The 24,063-nt window shown below is 39.1% G+C and overlaps 1 protein-coding gene across 1 annotated transcript in view; it reads left to right on the top strand.

Annotated features, from left to right (window-relative positions):
• Positions 1–24,063, top strand: part of BEND2 (BEN domain containing 2) — a 105,365-nt gene that overhangs the window by 53,583 nt on the left and 27,719 nt on the right. Inside the window, exons 11-12 of the mRNA XM_065901064.1 lie at positions 613–736; positions 10,693–10,803. Coding sequence (XP_065757136.1) covers positions 613–736; positions 10,693–10,803 — 235 coding nt within the window. The remainder of the gene's footprint in view (positions 1–612; positions 737–10,692; positions 10,804–24,063) is intronic.

Here is a 24,063-nt window from a genome sequence, read left to right as displayed (position 1 = left end):
TTACTATACTATGCATGCCCATGGATAGGTTTCTGTATGAACGTCTGTTTTCATTCCTCTGGGCTAACACCCAAGAGCACAGTAGCTGGGTCCTATGGTAATAGTAAGTTGAGTTTTGTAAAATCCTGGAAAACTGTTTTCCAGTGTAGCTGTACCATTTTACATTCCCACCAGCAATGTATGAATGATCTAGTTTCTTTGCATGTGTATTTCTGCGCTTTCTTTTTATTATTCTTATGATTAAAAAAGTTCTTTTGGCTGCACCACGCAGCATGTAGGATGTTAGTTCCCTGACCGGGGATGAAATCCGTGCTCCCTGCAGTGGCAGCGCTGAGTGTTAACCATTGGACCGCCAGGGAAGTCCCTGTGGATTTTGTTCTTTCTTCCTTCCTCATGCTCCAAGCTTCCTTCCTTCTTTATATCCTTTTGGTCAGATGAGTTTCCTTTAGCCAGTTTTTAAGGGTAAGTCAGTCAGTAACAGTTTGTTTTTAGTTTTCCTTTGTCTGCGGATGTCTTTATTTTTCCTTCATTCCTGAAGGATAGTTTTGCCTGAAATAAAATTACTGTTGAGATTTCTTGTCTTTCAGCACTTGAAAATGTTTTACTTACCAGAATGTTGTTCAAACAGAATCCGGCCCAGAAATACGTTGTGAGACAATGAATTATCCAATGGTACAGGAAAGTGACAGTGACGAAGATACTGATTCCGAAAATTCCTTCCTCACTGCTTCTTTTGGTGAGTTTGAAATGCTCCCTATTAAGATACACTCTGACCTAGATCCATCAGCATTCTTAATATTAATTCTTAGTGACTGCGTTTTCAACATTAAACTTTTCATTTTGAGATATTTCAGAATCGCATGTAGTTGCAAGAAAAAATAGATCCTGTGTACCCTTTACCCAATACCTCCCAATAGTAGTAGTCTGCAAAGATAGTAAAATATCACAACTAGGATTTTGACATTGATGTGATCCACAGATCTATTCAGATGACCCCAGCTTTACTTGTATTCATTTGTGTGTGTGTCTGTGTGTGTGCATGTAGTTCTCCACACTTTTATGACGTGTTTAGGTTCAGGTATTCACCACTACAGTCATGATACAGAACTGTTCTATCACTTCCAGGATCCCTCCTTTGGCTTTTTATAACCACACCCATTTCCTTCTTGTCATTCCTTCTCTGCCTTCATCTTTAAGCCATCCAAATACGAATGTGTTCTCCCTCGTTAGAATTTTGTCATTGCAGGACAGTGTTCTATGAATGGAGTCATACAGTCGTTAATATTTAAGGATTGCCTTTTTCTCACTCAGCATAATTCCCTGGAGATTCATCCAAGTTGCTGCATGTATCAGTAGTTCCTTCCTTTTTTATGCTGAGCGCAACCATGATTTGTGTATCTGTTCACCTCGTGAAGGACATGTGGGTTGTTTCCAGCCTTTAGCTATTAGGAATAAAGTTGCTGTGAACATTCACGTGCAGGTTTTCGTCTGAACGCAGTTTTCATTGCCCTGTGATAAAGGCCCAAGAGCACAGTTGCTGGGTAGGATGATTATTGCCTGTTTAGTTTTATAAGAAACGGGCAAGCTGTTTTCAGAATGAGTGGTTTTAGATTCCCACCTGCAATGTATAAGTGATTCATTTTCTCTGCATCCTCACCAGCATTTGGTGTTTTCACTATTTTTAAAATTTTATCCCTTCTGGTAGGTGTATAGTGTAATAATATTTCATTGTGGGTTTAATATGTATTTGCCTTTGGATAGTGATATACAACATCTTTACATGTGATAATTTTTCCATCTATATGTTCTTTCTCTGAAGTATGTCTTCTGTCTTATAATTTGTTTTCTTTTTTTTTAATGCTGAGTTTTGGGAGTTGTTTAGATATTTGTGGATACTGGTCTTTTGTTGGATATGTGGTTTGCAAATATGTTCTTCCTTTCTGCAGGTTTCCTTTTCATCCTGTCTACTGGTTTTTTTGTTTTGTTTCGCAGAGAGAAAGTTTTTAGTTTTTGTGAGGTTCCCGCTGTATTTTCCTTTTATGGATTCAACTTTAGCTATCGCGTCTATGAACTCTTTGTTTAGTTCTTGATCCCAAGTTTTTTCTCCTTTGTTTTTTTCTAAAGGTTTTACAGTTTACATTTCATATTTGCGTTAATTTTGTAAAAGGTGTGAGATGTAGGTTGAGGTTCTTTTGTTGTTTTTCCTATGGCTATCCAGTTGCCGCAGTACCATCTTTGCTCCATTGAATTGCTTTTGTACCTTAATCAAAGCCCAATTAGGCATATTTGTGTAGATCTATTTCTGGGATCTCTATTTTGTTCTGCGGATCTATGTTTCTACCCCCTGCCAAACCACAACCTTGTGATTATTGTTGTTATGCAGTAAGCCTTGCCATCAGGTAGAATGAGTCCTCATACTTTTCTGCTTTTTCAAAATCAGTTTAAATATGGTAGGTCCTGTGCCTTTCCATCCTAATTGTATTTTTTATTTTTATTTACTTATTTTTAAAATATGTATTGGTTGTACTGGGTCTGAGTTGCGGCAGCTGTGCTCCGTAGTTGCGGCACGCGGGCTCCTTAGTTGTGGCATGCGAACTCAGTCGCTTAGTTGCGGCACGTATGTGGGATTTAGTTCCCTGACCAGGGATTGAACCCGGGCCCCTTGCATTGAGAGTGCGGAGCCTGAACCACTGCGCCACCTGGGAAGTGTTCCCCATCCTAATTTTATTTTATTTTATTATTATTTTTTTTAACATCTTTATTGGGGTATAATTGCTTTACAATGGTGTGTTAGTTTCTGCTTTATAACAAAGTGAATCAGCTATACATATACATATGCTCCCATGTGTCTTCCCTCTTGCGTCTCCCTCCCTCCCACTCTCCCCATCCCACCCCTCCAGGCTGTCCCAAAGCCCCGAGCTAATATCCCTGTGCCTTGCGGCTGCTTCCCCCTAGCTATCTACCTTACTACGTTTGTTAGTGTGTATATGTCCATGACTCTCTCTCGCCCTGTCAAAACTCACCCTTCCCCCTCCCCATATCCTCAAGTCCGTTCTCCAGTAGGTCTGCGCCTCTATTCCTGTCATATCCCTAGGTTCTTCATGACATTTTTTCCCCTTAAATTCCATATATATGTGTTAGCATACGGTATTTGTCTTTTTCTTTCTGACTTACTTCACTCTGTATGACAGACTCTAGGTCTATCCATCTCATTACAAATAACTCAATTTCATTTCTTTTTAAGGCTGAGTAATATTCCATTGTGTATATGTGCCACATCTTCTTTATCCATTCGTCCGATGATGGGAGCTTAGGTTCTTTCCATCTCCGGGCTATTGTAAATAGAGGTGCAATGAACATTTTGGTACATGACTCTCTTTGAATTTTGGTTTTCTCAGGGTATATGCCCAGTAGTGGGATTGCTGGGTTATATGGTAATTCTATTTGTAGTTTTTTAAGGAACCTCCATACTGTTCTCCATAGTGGCTGAACCAATTCACATTCCCACCAGCAGTGCAAGAGTGTCCCCTTTTCTCCACACCCTCTCCAGCATTTATTTTTTCTAGATTTTTTGATGATAGCAATTCTGACTGGTGTGAAATGATATCTCATTGTAGTTTTGATCTGCATTTCTCTAATGATTAATGATGTTGAGCATTCTTTCATGTGTTTGTTGGCATTCTTTATACTTCTTTGGAGAAATGTCTGTTTAGGTCTTCTGCCCATTTTTGGATGGGGTTGTTTGTTTTTTTGTTATTGAGCTGCATGAGCTGCTTGTAAATTTTGGAGATTAATCCTTTGTCAGTTGCTTCATTTGCAAATGTTTTCTCCCATTCTGAGGGTTGTCTTTTGGTCTTGATTATGGTTTCCTTTGCTGTGCAAAAGCTTTGAATTTTCATTAGGTCCCATTTGTTTATTTTTGTTTTTATTTCCATTACTCTAGGAGGTGGGTCAGAAAGGATCTTGCTGTGATTTATGTCATAGAGTGTTCTTCCTATGTTTTCCTCTAAGAGTTTGATAGTTTCTGGCCTTACATTTAGGTCTTTAATCCATTTTGAGCTTATTTTTGTGTATGGTGTTAGGGAGTGATCTAATCTCATACTTTTACATGGACCTGTCCAGTTTTCCCAGCACCATTTATTGAAGAGGCTGTCCTTTCTCCACTGTACATTCCTGCCTCCTTTATCAAAGATAAGGTGTCCATATGTGCGTGGGTTTATCTCTGGGCTTTCTATCCTGTTCCACTGATCTATCTTTCTGTTTTTGTGCCAGTACCATACTGTCTTGATTACTGTTGCTTTGTAGTATAGTCTGAAGTCAGGGAGCCTGATTCCTCCAGCTCCTTTTTTCGTTCTCAAGATTGCTTTGGCTATTCGGGGTCTTTTGTGTTTCCATACAAATTGTGAAATTTTTTGTTCTAGTTCTGTGAAAAATGCCAGTGGTAGTTTGATAGGGATTGCATTGAATCTGTAGATTGCTTTGGGTAGTAGAGTCATTTTCACAATGTTGATTCTTCCCATCCAAGAACATGGTATATCTCTCCATCTATTTGTATCATCTTTAATTTCTTTCATCAGTGTCTTATAATTTTCTGCATACAGGTCTTTCGTATCCTTAGGTAGGTTTATTCCTAGATATTTTATTCTTTTTGTTGCAATGGTAAATGGGAGTGTTTCCTTGATTTCACTTTCAGATTTTTCATCATTAGTATATAGGAATGCCAGAGATTTCTGTGCATTAATTTTGTATCCTGCTACTTTACGAAATTCATTGATTAGCGCTAGTAGTTTTCTGGTAGCATCTTTAGGATTCTCTATGTATAGTATCATGTCATCTGCAAACAGTGACAGCTTTACTTCTTCTTTTCCGATTTGGATTCCTTTTATTTCCTTTTCTTCTCTGATTGCTGTGGCTAAAACTTCCAAAACTATGTTGAATAAGAGTGGTGAGAGTGGGCAACCTTGTCTTGTTCCTGATCTTAGTGGAAATGCTTTCAGTTTTTCACCATTGAGGATGATGTTTGCTGTGGGCTTGTCATATATGGCCTTTATTATGTTGAGGAAAGTTCCCTCTATGCCTACTTTCTGGAGGGTTTTTATCATAAATGGGTGTTGAATTTTGTCGAAAGCTTTCTCTGCATCTATTGAGATGATCATATGGTTTTTCTCCTTCAATTTGTTAATATGGTTTATCACATTGGTAGATTTGCGTATATTGAAGAATCCTTGCATTCCTGGAATAAACCCCACTTGATCATGGTGTATGATCCTTTTAATGTGCTGTTGGATTCTGTTTGCTAGTATTTTGTTGAGGATTTTTGCATCTATGTTCATCAGTGATATTGGCCTGTAGTTTTCTTTCTTTGTGACATCCTTGTCTGGTTTTGGTATCAAGGTGATGGTGGCCTCGTAGAAGGAATTTGGGAGTGTTCCTCCCTCTGCTATATTTTGGAAGAGTTCGAGAAGGATAGGTGTTAGCTCTTCTCTAAACGTTTGATAGAATTCACCTGTGAAGCCATCTGGTCCTGGGCTTTTGTTTGTTGGAAGATTTTTAATCACAGTTTCAATTTCAGTGCTTGTGATTGGTCTGTTCATATTTTCTATTTCTTCCTGATTCAGTCTTGGCAGGTTGTGCATTTCTAAGAATTTGTCCATTTCTTCCAGATTGTCCATTTTATTGGCATAGAGTTGCTTGTAGTAATCTCTCATGATTTTTTTTATTTCTGCAGTGTCAGTTGTTACTTCTCCTTTTTCATTTCTAATTCTATTGATTTGAGTCTTCTCCCTTGTTTTCTTGATGAGTCTGGCTAGTGGTTTATCTATTTTGTTTATCTTCTCAAAGAACCAGCTTTTAGTTTTATTGATCTTTGCTATCGTTTCCTTCATTTCTTTTTCATTTATTTCTGATCTGATTTTTATGATTTCTTTCCTTCTGCTAGCTTTGGGGCTTTTTTGTTCTTCTTTCTCTAATTGCTTGAGGTGCAAGGTTAGGTTGTTTATTCGAGATGTTTCCTGCTTCTTAAGGTGGGCTTGTATTGCTATAAACTTCCCCCTTAGAACTGCTTTTGCTGCATCCCATAGGTTTTGGGTCGTTGTGTCTCCATTGTCATTTGTTTCTAGGTATTTTTTTATTTCCTCTTTGATTTCTTCAGTGATCACTTCATTATTAAGTAGTGTATTGTTTAGCCTCCATGTGTTTGTATTTTTTACAGATCTTTTCCTGTAATTGATATCTAGTCTCATGGCGTTGTGGTCAGAAAAGATACTTGATACAATTTCAGTTTTCTTAAATTTACCAAGGCTTGATTTGTGACCCAAGATATGATCTATCCTGGAGAATGTTCCATGAGCACTTGAGAAAAATGTGTATTCTGTTGTTTTTGGATGGAGTGTCCTATAAATATCAATTAAGTCCATCTTGTTTAATGTATCATTTAAAGCTTGTGTTTCCTTATTTATTTTCATTTTGGATGATCTGTCCATGGGTGAAAGTGGGGTGTTAAAGTCCCCTACTATGAATGTGTTACTGTCAATTTCCCCTTTTATGGCTGTTAGTATTTGCCTTATGTATTGCGGTGCTCCTATGTTGGGTGCATAAATATTTACAATTGTTATATCTTCTTCTTGGATCGATCCCTTGATCATTATGTAGTGTCCTTCTTTATCCCTTTTAATAGTCCTTATTTTAAAGTCTATTTTGTCTGATATGAGAATTGCTACTCCAGCTTTCTTTTGGTTTCCATTTGCATGGAATATCTTTTTCCATCCCCTTACTTTCAGTCTGTATGTGTCTCTAGGTCTGAGGTGGGTCTCTTGTAGACAGCATATATAAGGGTCTTGTTTTTGTATCCATTCAGCCAATCTGTGTCTTTTGGTGGGAGCATTTAGTCCATTTACATTTAAGGTAATTATCGATATGTATGTTCCTATTCCCATTTTCTATATTGTTTTGGGTTCGTTATTGTAGGTCGTTTCCTTCTCTTGCATTTCTTATCTAGAGAAGTTCCTTTAGCATTTGTTGTAAAGCTGGTTTGGTGGTGCTGAACTCTCTCAGCTTTTGCTTGTGTGTAAAGGTTTTAATTTCTCCATCAAATCTGAATGAGATCCTTGCTGGGTAGAGTAGTCTTGGTTGCAGGTTTTTCTCCTTCATCACTTTCAGTATATCCTGCCACTCCCTTCTGGCTTGTAGGGTTTCTGCTGAGAGATCAGCTGTTAACCTTATGGGGATTCCCTTGTGTGTTATTTGTTGTTTTTCCCTTGCTGCTTTTAATATGCTTTCTTTGTATTTAATTTTTGATAGTTTGATTAATATGTGTCTTGGCGTATTTCTCCTTGTATTTATCCTGTATGGGACTCTCTGTGCTTCCTGGACTTGATTAACTATTTCCTTTCCCATATTAGGGAAGTTTTCAACTATAATCTCTTCAAATATTTTCTCAGTCCCTTTCTTTTTTTCTTCTTCTTCTGGAACCCCTATAATTCGAATGTTGGTGCATTTAATGTTGTCCCAGAGGTCTCTGAGACTGTCCTCAGTTCTTTTCATTCTTTTTTCTTTATTCTGCTCTGCAGTAGTTATTTCCACTACTTTATCTTCCAGGTCACTTATCCGTTCTTCTGCCTCAGTTATTCTGCTATTGATCCTATCTAGAGTACTTTTAATTTCATTTATTGCGTTGTTCATCGTTGCTTGTTTCATCTTTAGTTCTTGTAGGTCCTTGTTAACTGTTTCTTGCATTTTGTCCATTCTACTTCCAAGATTTCGGATCATCCTTACTATCATTATTCTGAATTCTTTTTCAGGTAGATTGCCTATTTCCTCTTCATTTGTTAGGTCTGGTGGGTTTTTATCTTGCTCCTTCATCTGCTGTGTGTTTTTCTGTCTTCTCATTTTGCTTATCTTACTGTGTTTGGGGTCTCCTTTTTGCAGGCTGCACGTTCGTAGTTCCCGTTGTTTTTGATGTCTGTCTCCAGTGGCTAAGGTTGTTTCAGTGGGTTGTGTAGGCTTCCTGGTGGAGGGGACTAGTGCCTGTGTTGTGCTGGATGAGGCTGGATCTTGTCTCTCTAGTGGGCAGGTTCACGTCTGGTGGTGTGTTTTGGGGTGTCTGTGGCCTTGTTATGATTTTAGGCAGCCTCTCTGCTAATGGGTGGGGTTGTGTTCCTGTTTTGCTAGTTGTTTGGCATAGGTTGTCCAGCACTGTGGCTTGCTGGTCGTTGAGTGAAGCTGGGTGCTGGTGTTAAGATGGAGGTCTCTGGGAGATTTCCACCGTTTAATATTATGTGGAGCTGGGAGGTCTCTTGTTGACCAGTGTCCTGAAGTTGGCTCTCCTACCTCAGAGGCAGAGCCCTGCCTCCTGGGCTGGAGCACCAAGAGCCTTTCATCCACACGGCTCAGAATAAAAGGGAGATAAAGTAGAGAGAATTAGTAGAAGTATGAGGAAAGAAAGAAGGAAAGGAGGAAAGGAAGGAAGGAAGAAAGAAGCAAAGAAGGAAAGAAAGGAGGGAGGGAGGGAGGGAGGAAGGAAGGAAGGAAGGAGGGAAAGAAGGAGAAAATGTAGAGAGAATTAGTAGAAGTAATAGGAAAGAAAGAGGGAAAGGAGGAAAGGACGGAAGGAAGAAAGAAGCAAAGAAGGAAAGAAAGGAGGGAGGGAGGGAGGGAGGAAGGAAGGAAGGAGGGACAGAAGGAGAAAATGTAGAGAGAATTAGTAGAAGTATGAGGAAAGAAAGAAGGAAGGACCCAACGCAACGAAAAATAACTAAATAAGGAGTAAAATAATATAAAGTAAAATAAAAATTAAAAGAAAATCAGTTTTTGCTGAAGTATTCTATTTTTTTGGAGTTGTAAATGGTATTATGTTTTTAATTTGGGTCACACGTGGTCATTGTTAGTACAGTTGACCCTTGATCAGCATAGCTTTGAACTGTGTGGGTCCACTTACATGTGGATTTGTTTCAGTAAATACCATAGTACTATAGAGTCCGAGGTTGGTTGAATCCACAGATGGGTAACTGCAGATACTAGTACCATTTATAAAGTTACATGTGGATTTTGACTGCGTGGAGCGTCGGTGCCCCTAAAGCTCACATTGTTCAAGGGTCAGCTGTATATAGAGTTAAGCTTAAGTTTAGAATGTTGATCTTGTATTCTGTGACCTGGATGAACTCACTTATTAGTTTTAAGAGTCTTTTTTGAGCAATTCCTTGGGATTTTCTACATAGCCATCTTTCTTGCATTATGCCAGCTTCAAGTGGGGACCATTACATTTCTTCCTGCCCAATGTGTATGCTTCTTGTTCCTTTTTATTGCATTATTGCAGTGGCTAGACCCTGTAGTATTATGTTGAATAAGAGTGGTGAGCGTGGACATCCTTGCTTTGTTTCTGATGTTGGGAAGAAAGCATTCAGTCTTTCACCACTTAATATGATGTGAACTCTTGGTTTTGATGGATGATCATTATTAAGTTGGGGCGGTTTCCCTCTCTTCCTAACTTGCTGAGAGTGTTTTGCAAATGTTTTTTCTATGTCCATGATCACATGGTTTTTGTTCTTTAGCCTGCTGATATGATGGATTCTATTGATAGGTTTTCCATTGTTGGACCAGCCTTGCATACCTGGGTTAAATCCTACTTGGTCATGGTGTATAATCCTTTGAATATATAATTGATTTGGTTGGCAAATATTTGATTAAGAATTTATGTGTCCAAGTTCATGGAAGATATTGGTGTGTAGTTTTCTTTTTTGTGTGTTATCTCCGTGTGGTTTTGGTATCGGAGCATACTAGCCTCATAAAATGAGTAAGGATTTCCTCCTCTTGTATTTTATGGAGGAGTAAATGATAAATTAGTGTTAATTCTTTAAATGTTTGGTAAAAATCTCCAGTGAAATCATGTGAGTTTGTAGATATCTTTTTGGGAGCTTTTTAATTGCAAATTTAATATCTTTGATGGTTATCGGACTATTTAGATTATCTATGCCATCTTCGTTGAGTTTTAGTATTTGTAATGTTGGAAGTATTTTCCATTTCTTCGAAGTTATCAAACTTATGAAGGCAAAGTGGGTTGTAGTATTCCCTATTATCCTTTTTTTCCTTTTTCTAAAATTAATTGATTAATTTATTTTTGGCTGCGTTCGGTCCTTGTTACTGGGTGCTGGCTTTGTCTAGTTGGGGCGAGCGGGGGTTACTCTCTGTTGCGGTGTGTGGGCTTCTCCTTGCCGTGGCTTTTCTTGTTGGGGAGCATGGGCTCTAGGTGCCCGGGCTTCAGTAGTTGTTGCCCGAGGACTTAGTAGTTGTGTATAGCGGGCGCTAGAGTGCAGGGTCAGTATTTCTGGCGCACGGGCTTAGTTGCTTCTCGCTATGTGGCATCTTCCCAGTGCAGGGTTCATACCCGTGTCCCCTGCATCGGCAGGCGGATTCCTAATCAGTGCGCCACCAGAGAAGTCCCAAATCTGCTTCATTCTTGAACGATTGTTTTGCCCGATACAGAATACATGTTTCAGCGACTTCTCTGGCGGTCCTGTGGTTAAGAGTCCGTGCTAACGCTGCAGGGAGCACGGGTCCGTTCCCTGCTCTGGGTACTAAGATCCTGCATGCCACGAGGTGCGGCCAAAATAAATAAGGCAAAATAGAATTCGTGGTTGAGAATTCTTATCTTTTAGTAGTTGAAAAGTGTTTTTTTTAAAAAAATGTTGTTAAAAGCTTCAAACTACCTAGCAAAGAGCCCTGAGACAACAAATTATCCACTTTTATTGGAAAACAACAGTAGCCAAGATATTTCCTCATTATGTGGCTGCATTCCTCCCAGTTTCGGTGAGTTTGAAATGATACTTTGACATATAGCATATTGAATCTAGAGTCATCAGTCTGTTTAGTGTAAGATAGTGGTATAGTGGTTTAGTGGTTTAGTGTAAGATAGCAGTTATAATATATAGTACAGAAGGATCCTGTGTTCTCTTTACCCACTTTTCCCCAATGGTATTTACAACTGTTAAATGGTATCAACTTGCAGAATGGTAGAAAATTATCACAACCAAGATAGTGACATGATACCTTCCACAGATATTTTTCAGCTGTCCCCAGTTTCACTTGCATTAATATGTGTGTGTATTGAGTTCTCTACAGTTTTATCATATGTGCAGGTTCACGTACCGCCTACCACAGGCAAGCCCTGAAACAGTCCCATCAGCAGCACGATTTCTCATATTGCTCTTTTATAACCACACCCGTCCCCTTCCTATTGACATTTGCCCCCTACTCCTACCCTCTGCCCTGTTGCATGATACCTATGAATCTCTTCTCCAGATCTATTATTCGTCCCTTCAGCGTTGTTATAGACATGGAATCAGGTGGTGTTTGAGACTGGCTTCTTCCCTCAGTGTAATTCCCTGGAGATTCATTCACACTGTTGTATCAGTGGTTCCTTCTTTTTTATTGCTGAGTAGTATTTCGTGGTGTGGATGTACCAGGGCTTATTTTTCTGTTCATCTGTTGAAAACCTCTGTGTTTCCTATTTTCGACAGTTAGTGGTAAAGGTGATATGAATATTCATTCATAGTTTCAAATTTTGTTTCAGTTCACTCTTTCACACAAGTTTTCATTTCTCTGGATGAATGCCCAAGACTGCAATTTCTGGGTCCTATGGTAACTGCACCCTTAGTTTTATAAGAAATTGTCAAACTGCTTTCCAGTGCAGCCGTACCATTTTCCCTTCCTGCCAGCAATGTATGAGTGATCTAGTTTCTCCGCATCCATATTTCTGTTCTTTCCATTGTTCTTTCTCCTTCTTAATGTTCCAGAATTCTATTATAGATTTTCTGCTAGAAGGCCTTCTTGTAACTCTTTTCTAAGTATAAGTCAGTTAGTGAGAAATACTTTTGGTTTTCCTTTGTCTGTCAATATCTATTTTTGCTTCATTACGGGAGGATAGTTTCATCAGCTAAAGGTATGAGGGTGGGAGTCATTTCTCACAGCATTTGAAAAAAGTTTTCCTTACAGAAAACTCTGTGACACCAGAAAGCAGCCTGGAAGATAAACCTCAGATGAAGAATCCAGCTTTCTTGGAAGATGAGAGTGGTAAGATACTTCATATTTCTTCATCCCTCCCAATTTTGGTGAGTCTGTAATGATACATATTACAAGTAGCACGATTTAATCTAGGTTTACGAACACCCTTAATATGAGCTAGTGGTAGCTTTTCCTGATTAAAAATGAAAAGGTTTACTTTAAGAAGATTTTAGCGGGGCATGCAGTTGTAAAAAATACTGCAGAGAGATCGTGTGTATACTTTACCCAGTTTCCCCCAAAGATAACACCTTGCAAAACTATAGTACAGTATCGCAACCAGGATATAGACACCGATAAAATCCGTAGATTTTTATTGAAATGTCTTCAGTTTTATTTGTATATACGTGTGTGTTTATGGTTGTGTGTGTGTTTATGTTTATTCAGTTTTATATAATTTCATGACATCTTCCATCACAGTGAAGATTCAGAATATTACCATCACCACAAGGATTCTCCCTTTTGCCCTTTAAACCCACACCCACCTTTGTCCTCTCATGCTCCTACCGCTACCATGCCTGTCCCTGCCCTCAGCAACTAGTAATCTGTTTTCCTTCTTTATAATTTTGTCATTTCAAGAGTTTTACATAGACTCACATAGTATGTAACCTTTGGGGATTGCCTTTTTTCACTCACCGGAATTCCCTGGAGACTCATCTAGGTTGCTGTGTATATCAGTCCTTCTATATTTTTGAGTACTATTGCACGATAAGGGTGTATGTGCCATGGCTTCTCTGTCTGTTCACCAGTTGAAGGATGTCTGGGTTGTTTCCCGTTTTTGCCTATTTGGAGTAAAGTTACTATACTATGCATGCCCATGGATAGGTTTCTGTATGAACGTCTGTTTTCATTCCTCTGGGCTAACACCCAAGAGCACAGTAGCTGGGTCCTATGGTAATAGTAAGTTGAGTTTTGTAAAATCCTGGAAAACTGTTTTCCAGTGTAGCTGTACCATTTTACATTCCCACCAGCAATGTATGAATGATCTAGTTTCTTTGCGTGTGTATTTCTGATCTTTCTTTTCATTATTCTTATGATTAAAAAAGTTCTTTTGGCTGCACCACGCAGCATGTAGGATGTTAGTTCCCTGACCGGGGATGAAATCCGTGCTCCCTGCAGTGGCAGCGCTGAGTGTTAACCATTGGACCGCCAGGGAAGTCCCTGTGGATTTTGTTCTTTCTTCCTTCCTCATGCTCCAAGCTTCCTTCCTTCTTTATATCCTTTTGGTCAGATGAGTTTCCTTTAGCCAGTTTTTAAGGGTAAGTCAGTCAGTAACAGTTTGTTTTTAGTTTTCCTTTGTCTGCGGATGTCTTTATTTTTCCTTCATTCCTGAAGGATAGTTTTGCCTGAAATAAAATTACTGTTGAGATTTCTTGTCTTTCAGCACTTGAAAATGTTTTACTTACCAGAATGTTGTTCAAACAGAATCCGGCCCAGAAATACGTTGTGAGACAATGAATTATCCAATGGTACAGGAAAGTGACAGTGACGAAGATACTGATTCCGAAAATTCCTTCCTCACTGCTTCTTTTGGTGAGTTTGAAATGCTCCCTATTAAGATACACTCTGACCTAGATCCATCAGCATTCTTAATATTAATTCTTAGTGACTGCGTTTTCAACATTAAACTTTTCATTTTGAGATATTTCAGAATCGCATGTAGTTGCAAGAAAAAATAGGCAGATCCTGTGTACCCTTTACCCAATACCTCCCAATAGTAGTAGTCTGCAAAGATAGTAAAATATCACAACTAGGATTTTGACATTGATGTGATCCACAGATCTATTCAGATGACCCCAGCTTTACTTGTATTCATTTGTGTGTGTGTCTGTGTGTGTGCATGTAGTTCTCCCCACTTTTATGACGTGTTTAGGTTCAGGTATTCACCACTACAGTCATGATACAGAACTGTTCTATCACTTCCAGGATCCCTCCTTTGGCTTTTTATAACCACACCCATTTCCTTCTTGTCATTCCTTCTCTGCCTTCATCTTTAAGCCATCCAAATACGAATGTGTTCTCCCTCGTTAGAATTTTGTCATTGCAGGACAGTGTTCTATGAATGGAGTCATACAGTCGTTAATATTTAAGGATTGCCTTTTTCTCACTCAGCATAATTCCCTGGAGATTCATCCAAGTTGCTGCATGTATCAGTAGTTCCTTCCTTTTTTATGCTGAGCGCAACCATGATTTGTGTATCTGTTCACCTCGTGAAGGACATGTGGGTTGTTTCCAGCCTTTAGCTATTAGGAATAAAGTTGCTGTGAACATTCACGTGCAGGTTTTCGTCTGAACGCAGTTTTCATTGCCCTGTGATAAAGGCCCAAGAGCACAGTTGCTGGGTAGGATGATTATTGCCTGTTTAGTTTTATAAGAAACGGGCAAGCTGTTTTCAGAATGAGTGGTTTTAGATTCCCACCTGCAATGTATAAGTGATTCATTTTCTCTGCATCCTCACCAGCATTTGGTGTTTTCACTATTTTTAAAATTTTATCCCTTCTGGTAGGTGTATAGTTTAATAATATTTCATTGTGGGTTTAATATGTATTTGCCTTTGGATAGTGATATACAACATCTTTACATGTGATAATTTTTCCATCTATGTTCTTTTTCTGAAGTATGTCTTCTGTCTTATAATTTGTTTTCTTTTTTTTAAATGCTGAGTTTTGGGAGTTGTTTAGATATTTGTGGATACTGGTCTTTTGTTGGATGTGTGGTTTGCAAATATGTTCTTCCTTTCTGCAGGTTTCCTTTTCATCCTGTCTACTGGTTTTTTTGTTTTGTTTTGTTTTGTTTCGCAGAGAGAAAGTTTTTAGTTTTTGTGAGGTTCCCGCTGTATTTTCCTTTTATGGATTTAACTTCAGCTATCGCGTCTATGAACTCTGTTTAGTTCTTGATCCCAAATTTTTTCTCCTTTGTTTTTTTCTAAAGGTCTTACAGTTTACATTTGCGTTAATTTTGTAAAAGGTGTGAGATGTAGGTTGAGGTTCTTTTTTTGTTTTTCCTATGGCTATCCAGTTGCCGCAATACCATCTTTGCTCCATTGAATTGCTTTTGTACCTTAATCAAAGCCCAATTAGGCTTATTTGTGTAGATCTATTTCTGGGATCTCTATTTTGTTCTGCGGATCTATGTTTCTACCCCCTGCCAAACCACAACCTTGTGATTATTGTTGTTATGCAGGTAGAATGAGTCCTTATACTTTTCTGCTTTTTCAAAATCAGTTTAAATATGGTAGGTCCTGTGCCTTTCCATCCTAATTGTATTTTTTATTTTTATTTACTTATTTTTAAAATATGTATTGGTTGTACTGGGTCTGAGTTGCGGCAGCTGTGCTCCGTAGTTGCGGCACGCAGGCTCCTTAGTTGTGGCATGCGAACTCAATCGCTTAGTTGCGGCACGTATGTGGGATTTAGTTCCCTGACCAGGGATTGAACCCGGGCCCCTTGCATTGAGAGCGCGGAGCCTGAACCACTGCGCCACCTGGGAAGTGTTCCCCATCCTAATTTTAGAATAAGCTTGTTTATGTTTCCCCCCAGAATTGCTGGGATTTTGATGGGAATTGTGTTAAAACCACAGGTCAACTTGAGAAGAACTGACGTCTTGGGTATATTGAATCTTCTCCTCCATGAGCATTGTATGTCTGTATGTATGTATTGAGGTCTTCTTTGATTTTTTAAATCATCATTTTGTTATTTTCAGGATATAGATCCTATACATCTTTTAAAAGTAAGTTTGTGGTTGGTACTTCCCTGGAGGCGCGGTGGTTAAGAAACCACCTGGCAATGGAGGGGATGTGGGTTTGATCCCTGGTTCGGGAAGATCCCACATGCCGTGGAGCAACGAAGCCCGTGTGCCTCAACTACTTAGCCCGTGCACCTAGGGCCCGTGCTCTGCAACAAGAGAAGCCACAGCAATGAGAAGCCCGTGCACCGCAACGAAGAGTAGCGTCCACGTGACGCAAATAGAGAAAGCCCGTGCGTAGCAGCGAAGACCCAACGCAACGAAAAATAACTAAATAAGGAGTAAAATAATATAAAGCAAAATAAAAATTAAATCAGTTTTTGCTGAAGTATTCTATTTTTTTGGAGATGTAAATGGTATTATGTTTTTAATTTGGGTCACACGTGGTCATTGTTAGTACAGTTGACCCTTGAACAACATGGCTTTGAACTGTGTGGGTCCACTTACATGTGGGTTTTTTTCAGTAAATACTATAGTACTATAGAGTCCGAGGTTGGTTGAATCCACAGATGCGTAACTGCAGATACGACCATCATTTATAAAGTTACATGTGGATTTTGACTGCGTGGAGAGTCGGTGCCCCTAAAGCTCACGTTGTTCAAGGGTCAGCTCTATATAGAGTTAAGCTTAAGTTTAGAATGTTGATCTTGTATTCTGTGACCTGGATGAACTCACTTATTAGTTTTAAGAGTCTTTTTTGAGCAATTCCTTGGGATTTTCTGCATAGCCATCCTTCTTGCATTATGCCAGCTGCAAGTGGGGACCATTACATTTCTTCCTGCCCAATGTGTATGCTTCTTGTTCCTTTTTATTGCATTATTGCAGTGGCTAGACCCTGTAGTATTATGTTGAATAAGAGTGGTGAGCGTGGACATCCTTGCTTTGTTTCTGATGTTGGGAAGAAAGCATTCAGTCTTTCACCACTTAATATGATGTGAACTCTTGGTTTTGATGGATGATCATTATTAAGTTGGGGCGGTTTCCCTCTCTTCCTAACTTGCTGAGAGTGTTTTGCAAATGTTTTTTCTATGTCCATGATCACATGGTTCTTGTTCTTTAGCCTGCTGATATGATGGATTCTATTGATAAGTTTTCCATTGTTGGACCAGCCTTGCATACCTGGGTTAAATCCTACTTGGTCATGGTGTATAATCCTTTGAATATATAATTGATTTGGTTGGCAAATATTTGATTAAGAATTTATGTGTCCAAGTTCATGGAAGATATTGGTGTGTAGTTTTCTTTTTTGTTTGTTATCTCTGTGTGGTTTTGGTATCGGAGCATACTAGCCTCATAAAATGAGTAAGGATTTCCTCCTCTTGTATTTTATGGAGGAGTAAATGATAAATTAGTGTTAATTCTTTAAATGTTTGGTATAAATCTCCAGTGAAATCATGTGGGTTTGTAGATATCTTTTTGGGAGCTTTTTAATTGCAAATTTAATATCTTTGATGGTTATCGGACTATTTAGATTATCTATGCCATCTTCGTTGAGTTTTAGTATTTGTAATGTTGGAAGTATTTTCCATTTCTTCGAAGTTATCAAACTTATGAAGGCAAAGTGGGTTGTAGTATTCCCTATTATCCTTTTTTTCCTTTTTCTAAAATTAATTGATTGATTTATTTTTGGCTGCGTTCGGTCTTTGTTACTGGGTGCAGGCTTTCGCTAGTTGGGGCGAGCGGGGGTTACTCTCTGTTGCGGTGTGTGGGCTTCTCCTTGCCGTGGCTTTTCTTGTTGGGGAGCATGGGCTCTAGGTGCCCGGGCTTCAGTAGTTGTTGCCCGAGGACTTAGTAGTTGTGTATAGCGGGCGCTAGAGTGCAGGGTCAGTATTTCTGGCGCACGGGCTTAGTTGCTTCTCGCTATGTGGCATCTTCCCAGTGCAGGGTTCATACCCGTGTCCCCTGCATCGGCAGGCGGATTCCTAATCAGTGCGCCACCAGAGAAGTCCCAAATCTGCTTCATTCTTGAACGATTGTTTTGCCCGATACAGAATACATGTTTCAGCGACTTCTCTGGCGGTCCTGTGGTTAAGAGTCCGTGCTAACGCTGCAGGGAGCACGGGTCCGTTCCCTGCTCTGGGTACTAAGATCCTGCATGCCACGAGGTGCGGCCAAAATAAATAAGGCAAAATAGAATTCGTGGTTGAGAATTCTTATCTTTTAGTAGTTGAAAAGTGTTTTTTTTAAAAAAATGTTGTTAAAAGCTTCAAACTACCTAGCAAAGAGCCCTGAGACAACAAATTATCCACTTTTATTGGAAAACAACAGTAGCCAAGATATTTCCTCATTATGTGGCTGCATTCCTCCCAGTTTCGGTGAGTTTGAAATGATACTTTGACATATAGCATATTGAATCTAGAGTCATCAGTCTGTTTAGTGTAAGATAGTGGTATAGTGGTTTAGTGTAAGATAGCAGTTATAATATATAGTACAGAAGGATCCTGTGTTCTCTTTACCCAGTTTTCCCCAATGGTATTTACAACTGTAAAATGGTATCAACTTGCAGAATGATAGAAAATTATCACAACCAAGATAGTGACATGATACCATCCACAGATATTTTTCAGCTGTCCCCAGTTTCACTTGCATTAATATGTGTGTGTATTGAGTTCTATACAGTTTTATCATATGTGCCGGTTCACGTACCTCCTACCACAGGCAAGCCCTGGAACAGTCCCATCAGCAGCACGATCTCTCATATTGCTCTTTTATAACCACACCCGTCCCCTTCCTGTTGACATTTGCCCCCTACTCCTACCCTCTGCCCTGTTGCATGATACCTATGAATCTCTTCTCCTGATTTATTATTCGTCCCTTCAGCGTTGTTATAGACATGGAATCAGGTGGTGTTTGAGACTGGTTTCTTCCCTCAGTGTAATTCCCTGGAGATTCATTCACACTGTTGTATCAGTGGTTCCTTGTTTTTTTATTGCTGAGTAGTATTTCGTGGTGTGGATGTACCAGGGCTTATTTTTCTGTTCATCTGTTGAAAACCTCTGTGTTTCCTATTTTTGACAGTTAGTGGTAAAGGTGATATGAATATTCATTCATAGTTTCAAATTTTGTTTCAGTTCACTCTTTCACACAAGTTTTCATTTCTCTGGATGAATGCCGAAGACTGCAATTTCTGGGTCCTATGGTAACTGCACCCTTAGTTTTATAAGAAATTTTCAAACTGCTTTCCAGTGCAGCTGTACCATTTTCCCTTCCTGCCAGCAATGCATGCATATTTCTGTACCTTCCATTGTTTTTTCTCCTTCTTAATCCTCCAGAATTCTATTATGGATTTTCTGCTGTAAGGTCTTCTTGGAACTCTTTTCTAAGTATAAGTCAGTTAGTGAGAAATACTTTTGGTTTTCCTTTGTCTGTCAATATCTATTTTTGCTTCATTACGGGAGGATAGTTTCATCAGCTACAGGAATGAGGGTGAGAGTCTTTTCTCACAGCATTTGAAAAAAGTTTTCCTTACAGAAAAGTCTGTGACACCAGAAAGCAGCCTGGAAGATAAACCTCACATGAAATACCCAGCTTTCTTGGAAGGTGAGAGTGGTAAGATACTTCATATTTCTTCATCCCTCCCAATTTTGGTGAGTTTGTAATGATATATATTACAAGTAGTACGATTTAATCTAGGTTTATTAACACCCTGAATATGAGCTAGTGGTAGCTTTTCCTGATTAAAAATGAAAAGGTTTACTTTAAGAAGATTTTAGCGGGACATGCCGTTGTAAAAAATACTGCAGAGAGATCGTGTGTATACTTTACCCGGTTTCCCCCAAAGATAACACCTTGCAAAAGTATAGTACAATATCACAACCAGGATATGGACATTGATAAAATCCACAGATTTCTATTGAACTGTTTTCAGTTTTCTTTGCATATGTGTGTGTTTATGTTTGTGTGTGTGTATGTGTATTCAGTTTTACATAACCCACCAGCAATGTATGAATGATGTAGTTTCTTTGCATGTGTATTTCTGCGCTTTCGTTTTATGATTAAAAAAATTCTTTTGGCTGCACCACGCAGCATGTGGGGTGTTAGTTCCCTGACCAGGGGTGAAATCCGTGCCCCTGCAGTGGAAGCGCTGAGTCTTAACCACTGGACCTCCAAGGAAGTCCCTGTGGGTTTTGTTCTTTCTTCCTTCCTCATGCTCCAAGCTTCCTTCCTTCATTATATCCTTTTGGTCTGATGAGTTTCCTTTAGCCAGTTTTTAAGGGTAAGTCAGTCAGTAACAGTTTGTTTTTAGTTTTCCTTTGTCTGCAGATGTCTTTATTTTTCCTTCATTCCTGAAGGATAGTTTTGCCTGAAATAAAAATTACTGTTGAGATTTCTTGTCTGTCAGCACTTGAAAATGTTTTACTTACCAAAATGTTGTTCAAACAGAATCCGGCACAGCAAAGGGTTGTGAGACAATGAATTATCCAACGGTAAAGGAAAATGACAGAGACGAAGGTACTGATTCAGAAAATTCCTTCCGCACTGGTGGTTTAGGTGAGTTTGAAATGATCCCTATTATGATACACTCTAACCTAGATCCATCAGCATTCTTAATATTAATTCTTAGTGACTGCGTTTTCAACATTAAACTTTTCATTTTGAGATATTTCAGACTCACATGTAGTTGCAAGAAAAAATAGATCCTGTGTACCCTTTACCCAATACTTCCCAATAGTAGTATTCTGCAAAAAGATAGTAAAATATCACAACTAGGATTTTGACATTGATGTGATCCACAGATCTATTCAGACGACCCCAGCTTTACTTGCATTCGTTTGTGTGTGTGTCTGTGTGTGTTCACAGTTCTGCGCACTTTTATGACGTGTTTAGGTTCAGGTATTCACCACTACAGTCATGATACAGAACTGTTCTATCACTTCCAGGATCCCTCCTTTGGCTTTTTATAGCCACACCCACCTCCTTCTTGTCATTCCTTCCCTGCCTTCATCTTTAAGCCATCCAAATACGAATATGTTCTTCCTCGTTATAATATTGTCATTGCAGGACAATGTTCTTTCTATGAATGGAGTCATACAGTCGTTAATATTTAAGGATTGCCTTTTTCTCACTCAGCATAATTCCCTGGAGATTCATCCAAGTTGCTGCATGTATCAGTAGTTCCTTCCTTTTTTATGCTGAGCGCAACCATGATTTGTGTATCTGTTCACCTCGTGAAGGACATGTGGGTTGTTTCCAGTCTTTAGCTATTAGGAATAAAGTTGCTGTGAACATTCACGTGCAGGTTTTCGTCTGAACGCAGTTTTCATTGCCCTGTGATAAAGGCCCAAGAGCACAGTTGCTGGGTAGGATGATAATTGCCTGTTTAGTTTTATAAGAAACGGGCAAGCTATTTTCAGAATGAGTGTTTTAGATTCCCACCAGCAATGTATAAGTGATTCATTTTCTCTGCGTCCTCACCAGCATTTGGTGTTTTCACGATTTTTAAAATTTTATCCCTTCTGGTAGGTGTATAGTTTAATAATATTTCACTGTGGGTTTAATATGCATTTGCCTTTGGATAGTGATATACAACATCTTTACACGTGCTAACTTTCCATCTGTATGTTTTTTCTCTGAAATATCTGTTCTGTCTTATAATTTGTTTTCTTTTTACTGCTGAGTTTTGGGAGTTGCTTAGATATTTGTGGATACTGGTCTTTTGTTGGATATGCGGTTTGCAAATATTTTCTTCCCTTCTGCAGGTTTCCTTTTCATCCTGTCTACAGGTTTTGTTCTGTTTTGTAGAGAGAAAGGTTTTAATTTTTGTGAGGTTTTCGCTGTATTTTCCTTTTACGGATTTTACTTTAGCTATCATGTCTATGAACTCTTTTTGGTTCTTGATCCCAAATATTTTCTCCTTTGTTGTTTTCTAAAAGTTTTTTAGTTTACATTTCACATTTGCATTCATTTTGTATAAGGTGTGAGATGTAGGTTGAGTTTCTTGTTTTTTTTTTTTTTGCCTATGGCTATCCAGTTGCTGCAGTACCATCTTTGCTCCATTGAATTGCTTTTGTACCTTAATCAAAAACCAATTAGGCATATTTGTGTAGATGTATTTCTGGGATCTCTGTTGCGTTCCACTGATCCACGTTTCTATCCCCCTGCCGAACCACAAGCTTGTGATTATTGTTGTTATACAGTAAGCCTTGCGATCAGGTAGAATTAATCCTGCTACTTTTCTTCTTCTTTTCAAAATCATTTTAGTTATGGTAGGTCCTGTGCCTTTCCATCCTAATTTAATTTTAATTTTTTTATTTTTAAAATATGTATTTTTTTTTTGCACTGGGTCTGAGTTGCAGCAGCTGTGCTCCTTAGTTGCGGCACGGGGGCTCCTTAGTTGTGGAATGCGAACTGAAACGGTTCGTTGCGGTATGCATGTGGGATCTAGTTCCCTGACCTGGGAGTGAATCCGGGCGCCCTGCATTGGGAGCACGGCGCGTTAACCACTGCGCCACCAGGGAAATGTCCCCCATCCTAATTTTAGAGTAAGCTTGTTTATGTTTCTCCCCAGAATTCTTGGGATGTTGATGGGAATTGTGTTAAAACTACAGATCAACTTGAGTAGAAATGAAATCTTGCATATATTGAGTCTTCTCCTCCATGAGCATTGTATGTCTGTCTGTATGTATTGCCCTCTTCTTTAATTTTTTAAATCATCATATTGTTATTTTCAGGATATAGATCCTATACATCTTTTAAAAATAAGTTTGTAAATTACCATATGACCCAGCAATCCCACTACTGGGCATATACCCTGAGAAAACCAAAATTCAAAAAGAGTCATGTACCAAAATGTTCATTGCAGCTCTATTTACAATAGCCCGGAGATGGAAACAACCTAAGCGCCCATCATCAGATGAATGGATAAAGAAGATGTGGCACATATACACAATGGAATATTACTCCGCCTTAAAAAGAAATGAAATTGAGCTATTTGTAATGAGATGGATAGACCTAGAGTCTGTCATACAGAGTGAAGTAAGTCAGAAAGAAAAAGACAAATACCGTATGCTAACACATATATATGGAATTTAAGGGAAAAAAATGTCATGAAGAACCTAGGGGTAAGATAGGAATAAAGACGCAGACCTACTGGAGAACGGACTTGAGGATATGGGGAGGGGGAAGGGTGAGTTTTGACAGGGCGAGAGAGAGTCATGGACATATACACACTAACAAACGTAGTAAGGTAGATAGCTAGGGGGAAGCAGCCGCAAGGCACAGGGATATTAGCTCGGTGCTTTGTGACAGCCTGGAGGGGTGGGATGGGGAGTGTGGGAGGGAGGGAGACGCAAGAGGGAAGACATATGGGAACATATGTATATGTATAGCTGATTCACTTTGTTATAAAGCAGAAACTAACACACCATTGTAAAGCAATTATACCCCAATAAAGATGTTTAAAAAAAAAATAAGTTTGTACTTGGCACTTCCCTTTTGCGCGGTGGTTAAGAATCCACCTGCCAATGCAGGGGATGCGGGTTCGATCCCTGGTCCGGGACGGCCCCACATGCTGCGGAGCAACTAAGCCCGTGTTTCTCAACTGCTGAGCCGTGCATATAGAGCCCGTGCTCTGCAACAAGAGAAGCCACAGCAATGAGAAGCCTGCGCACCGCAACGAAGAGTAGCGTCCGCTTGACGCAAGTAGAGAAAGCCCGCACGTAGCAGCGAAGACCCAACACAACCAAAAATAAGTAAATAAGAAGTAAAATACTGTAAAATAAAATAAAAATTAAAAGAAAATCAGTTTTTACTGAAGTATTCTATTTTTTTGGAGATGTAAATGGTATTATGTTTTTAATTTGGGTCACACGTGGTCATTGTTAGTACAGTTGACCCTTGAACAACATGGCTTTGAACTGTGTGGGTCCACTTACATGTGGATTTGTTTCAGTAAATACTATAGTACTATAGAGTCCGAGGTTGGTTGAATCCACAGATGGGTAACTGCAGATACGAGTACCATTTATAAAGTTACATGTGGATTTTGACTGCGTGGAGCGTCGGTGCCCCTAAAGCTCACATTGTTCAAAGGTCAGCTGTATATAGAGTTAAGCTTAAGTTTAGAATGTTGATCTTGTATTCTGTGACCTGGATGAACTCACTTATTAGTTTTAAGAGTCTTTTTTGAGCAATTCCTTGGGATTTTCTACATAGCCATCCTTCTTGCATTATGCCAGCTTCAAGTGGGGACCATTATATTGCTTCCTGTCCAATGTGTATGCTTTTTGTTCCTTTTTATTGCATTATTGCAGTGGCTAGAATCTC

Source organism: Phocoena phocoena, chromosome X (genome assembly GCF_963924675.1).
Source record: "Phocoena phocoena chromosome X, mPhoPho1.1, whole genome shotgun sequence".
NCBI lineage: Eukaryota > Metazoa > Chordata > Mammalia > Artiodactyla > Phocoenidae > Phocoena > Phocoena phocoena.
Note: the sequence above shows the minus strand (reverse complement) of the source record. Positions and strands in the feature narration are given on the sequence as shown.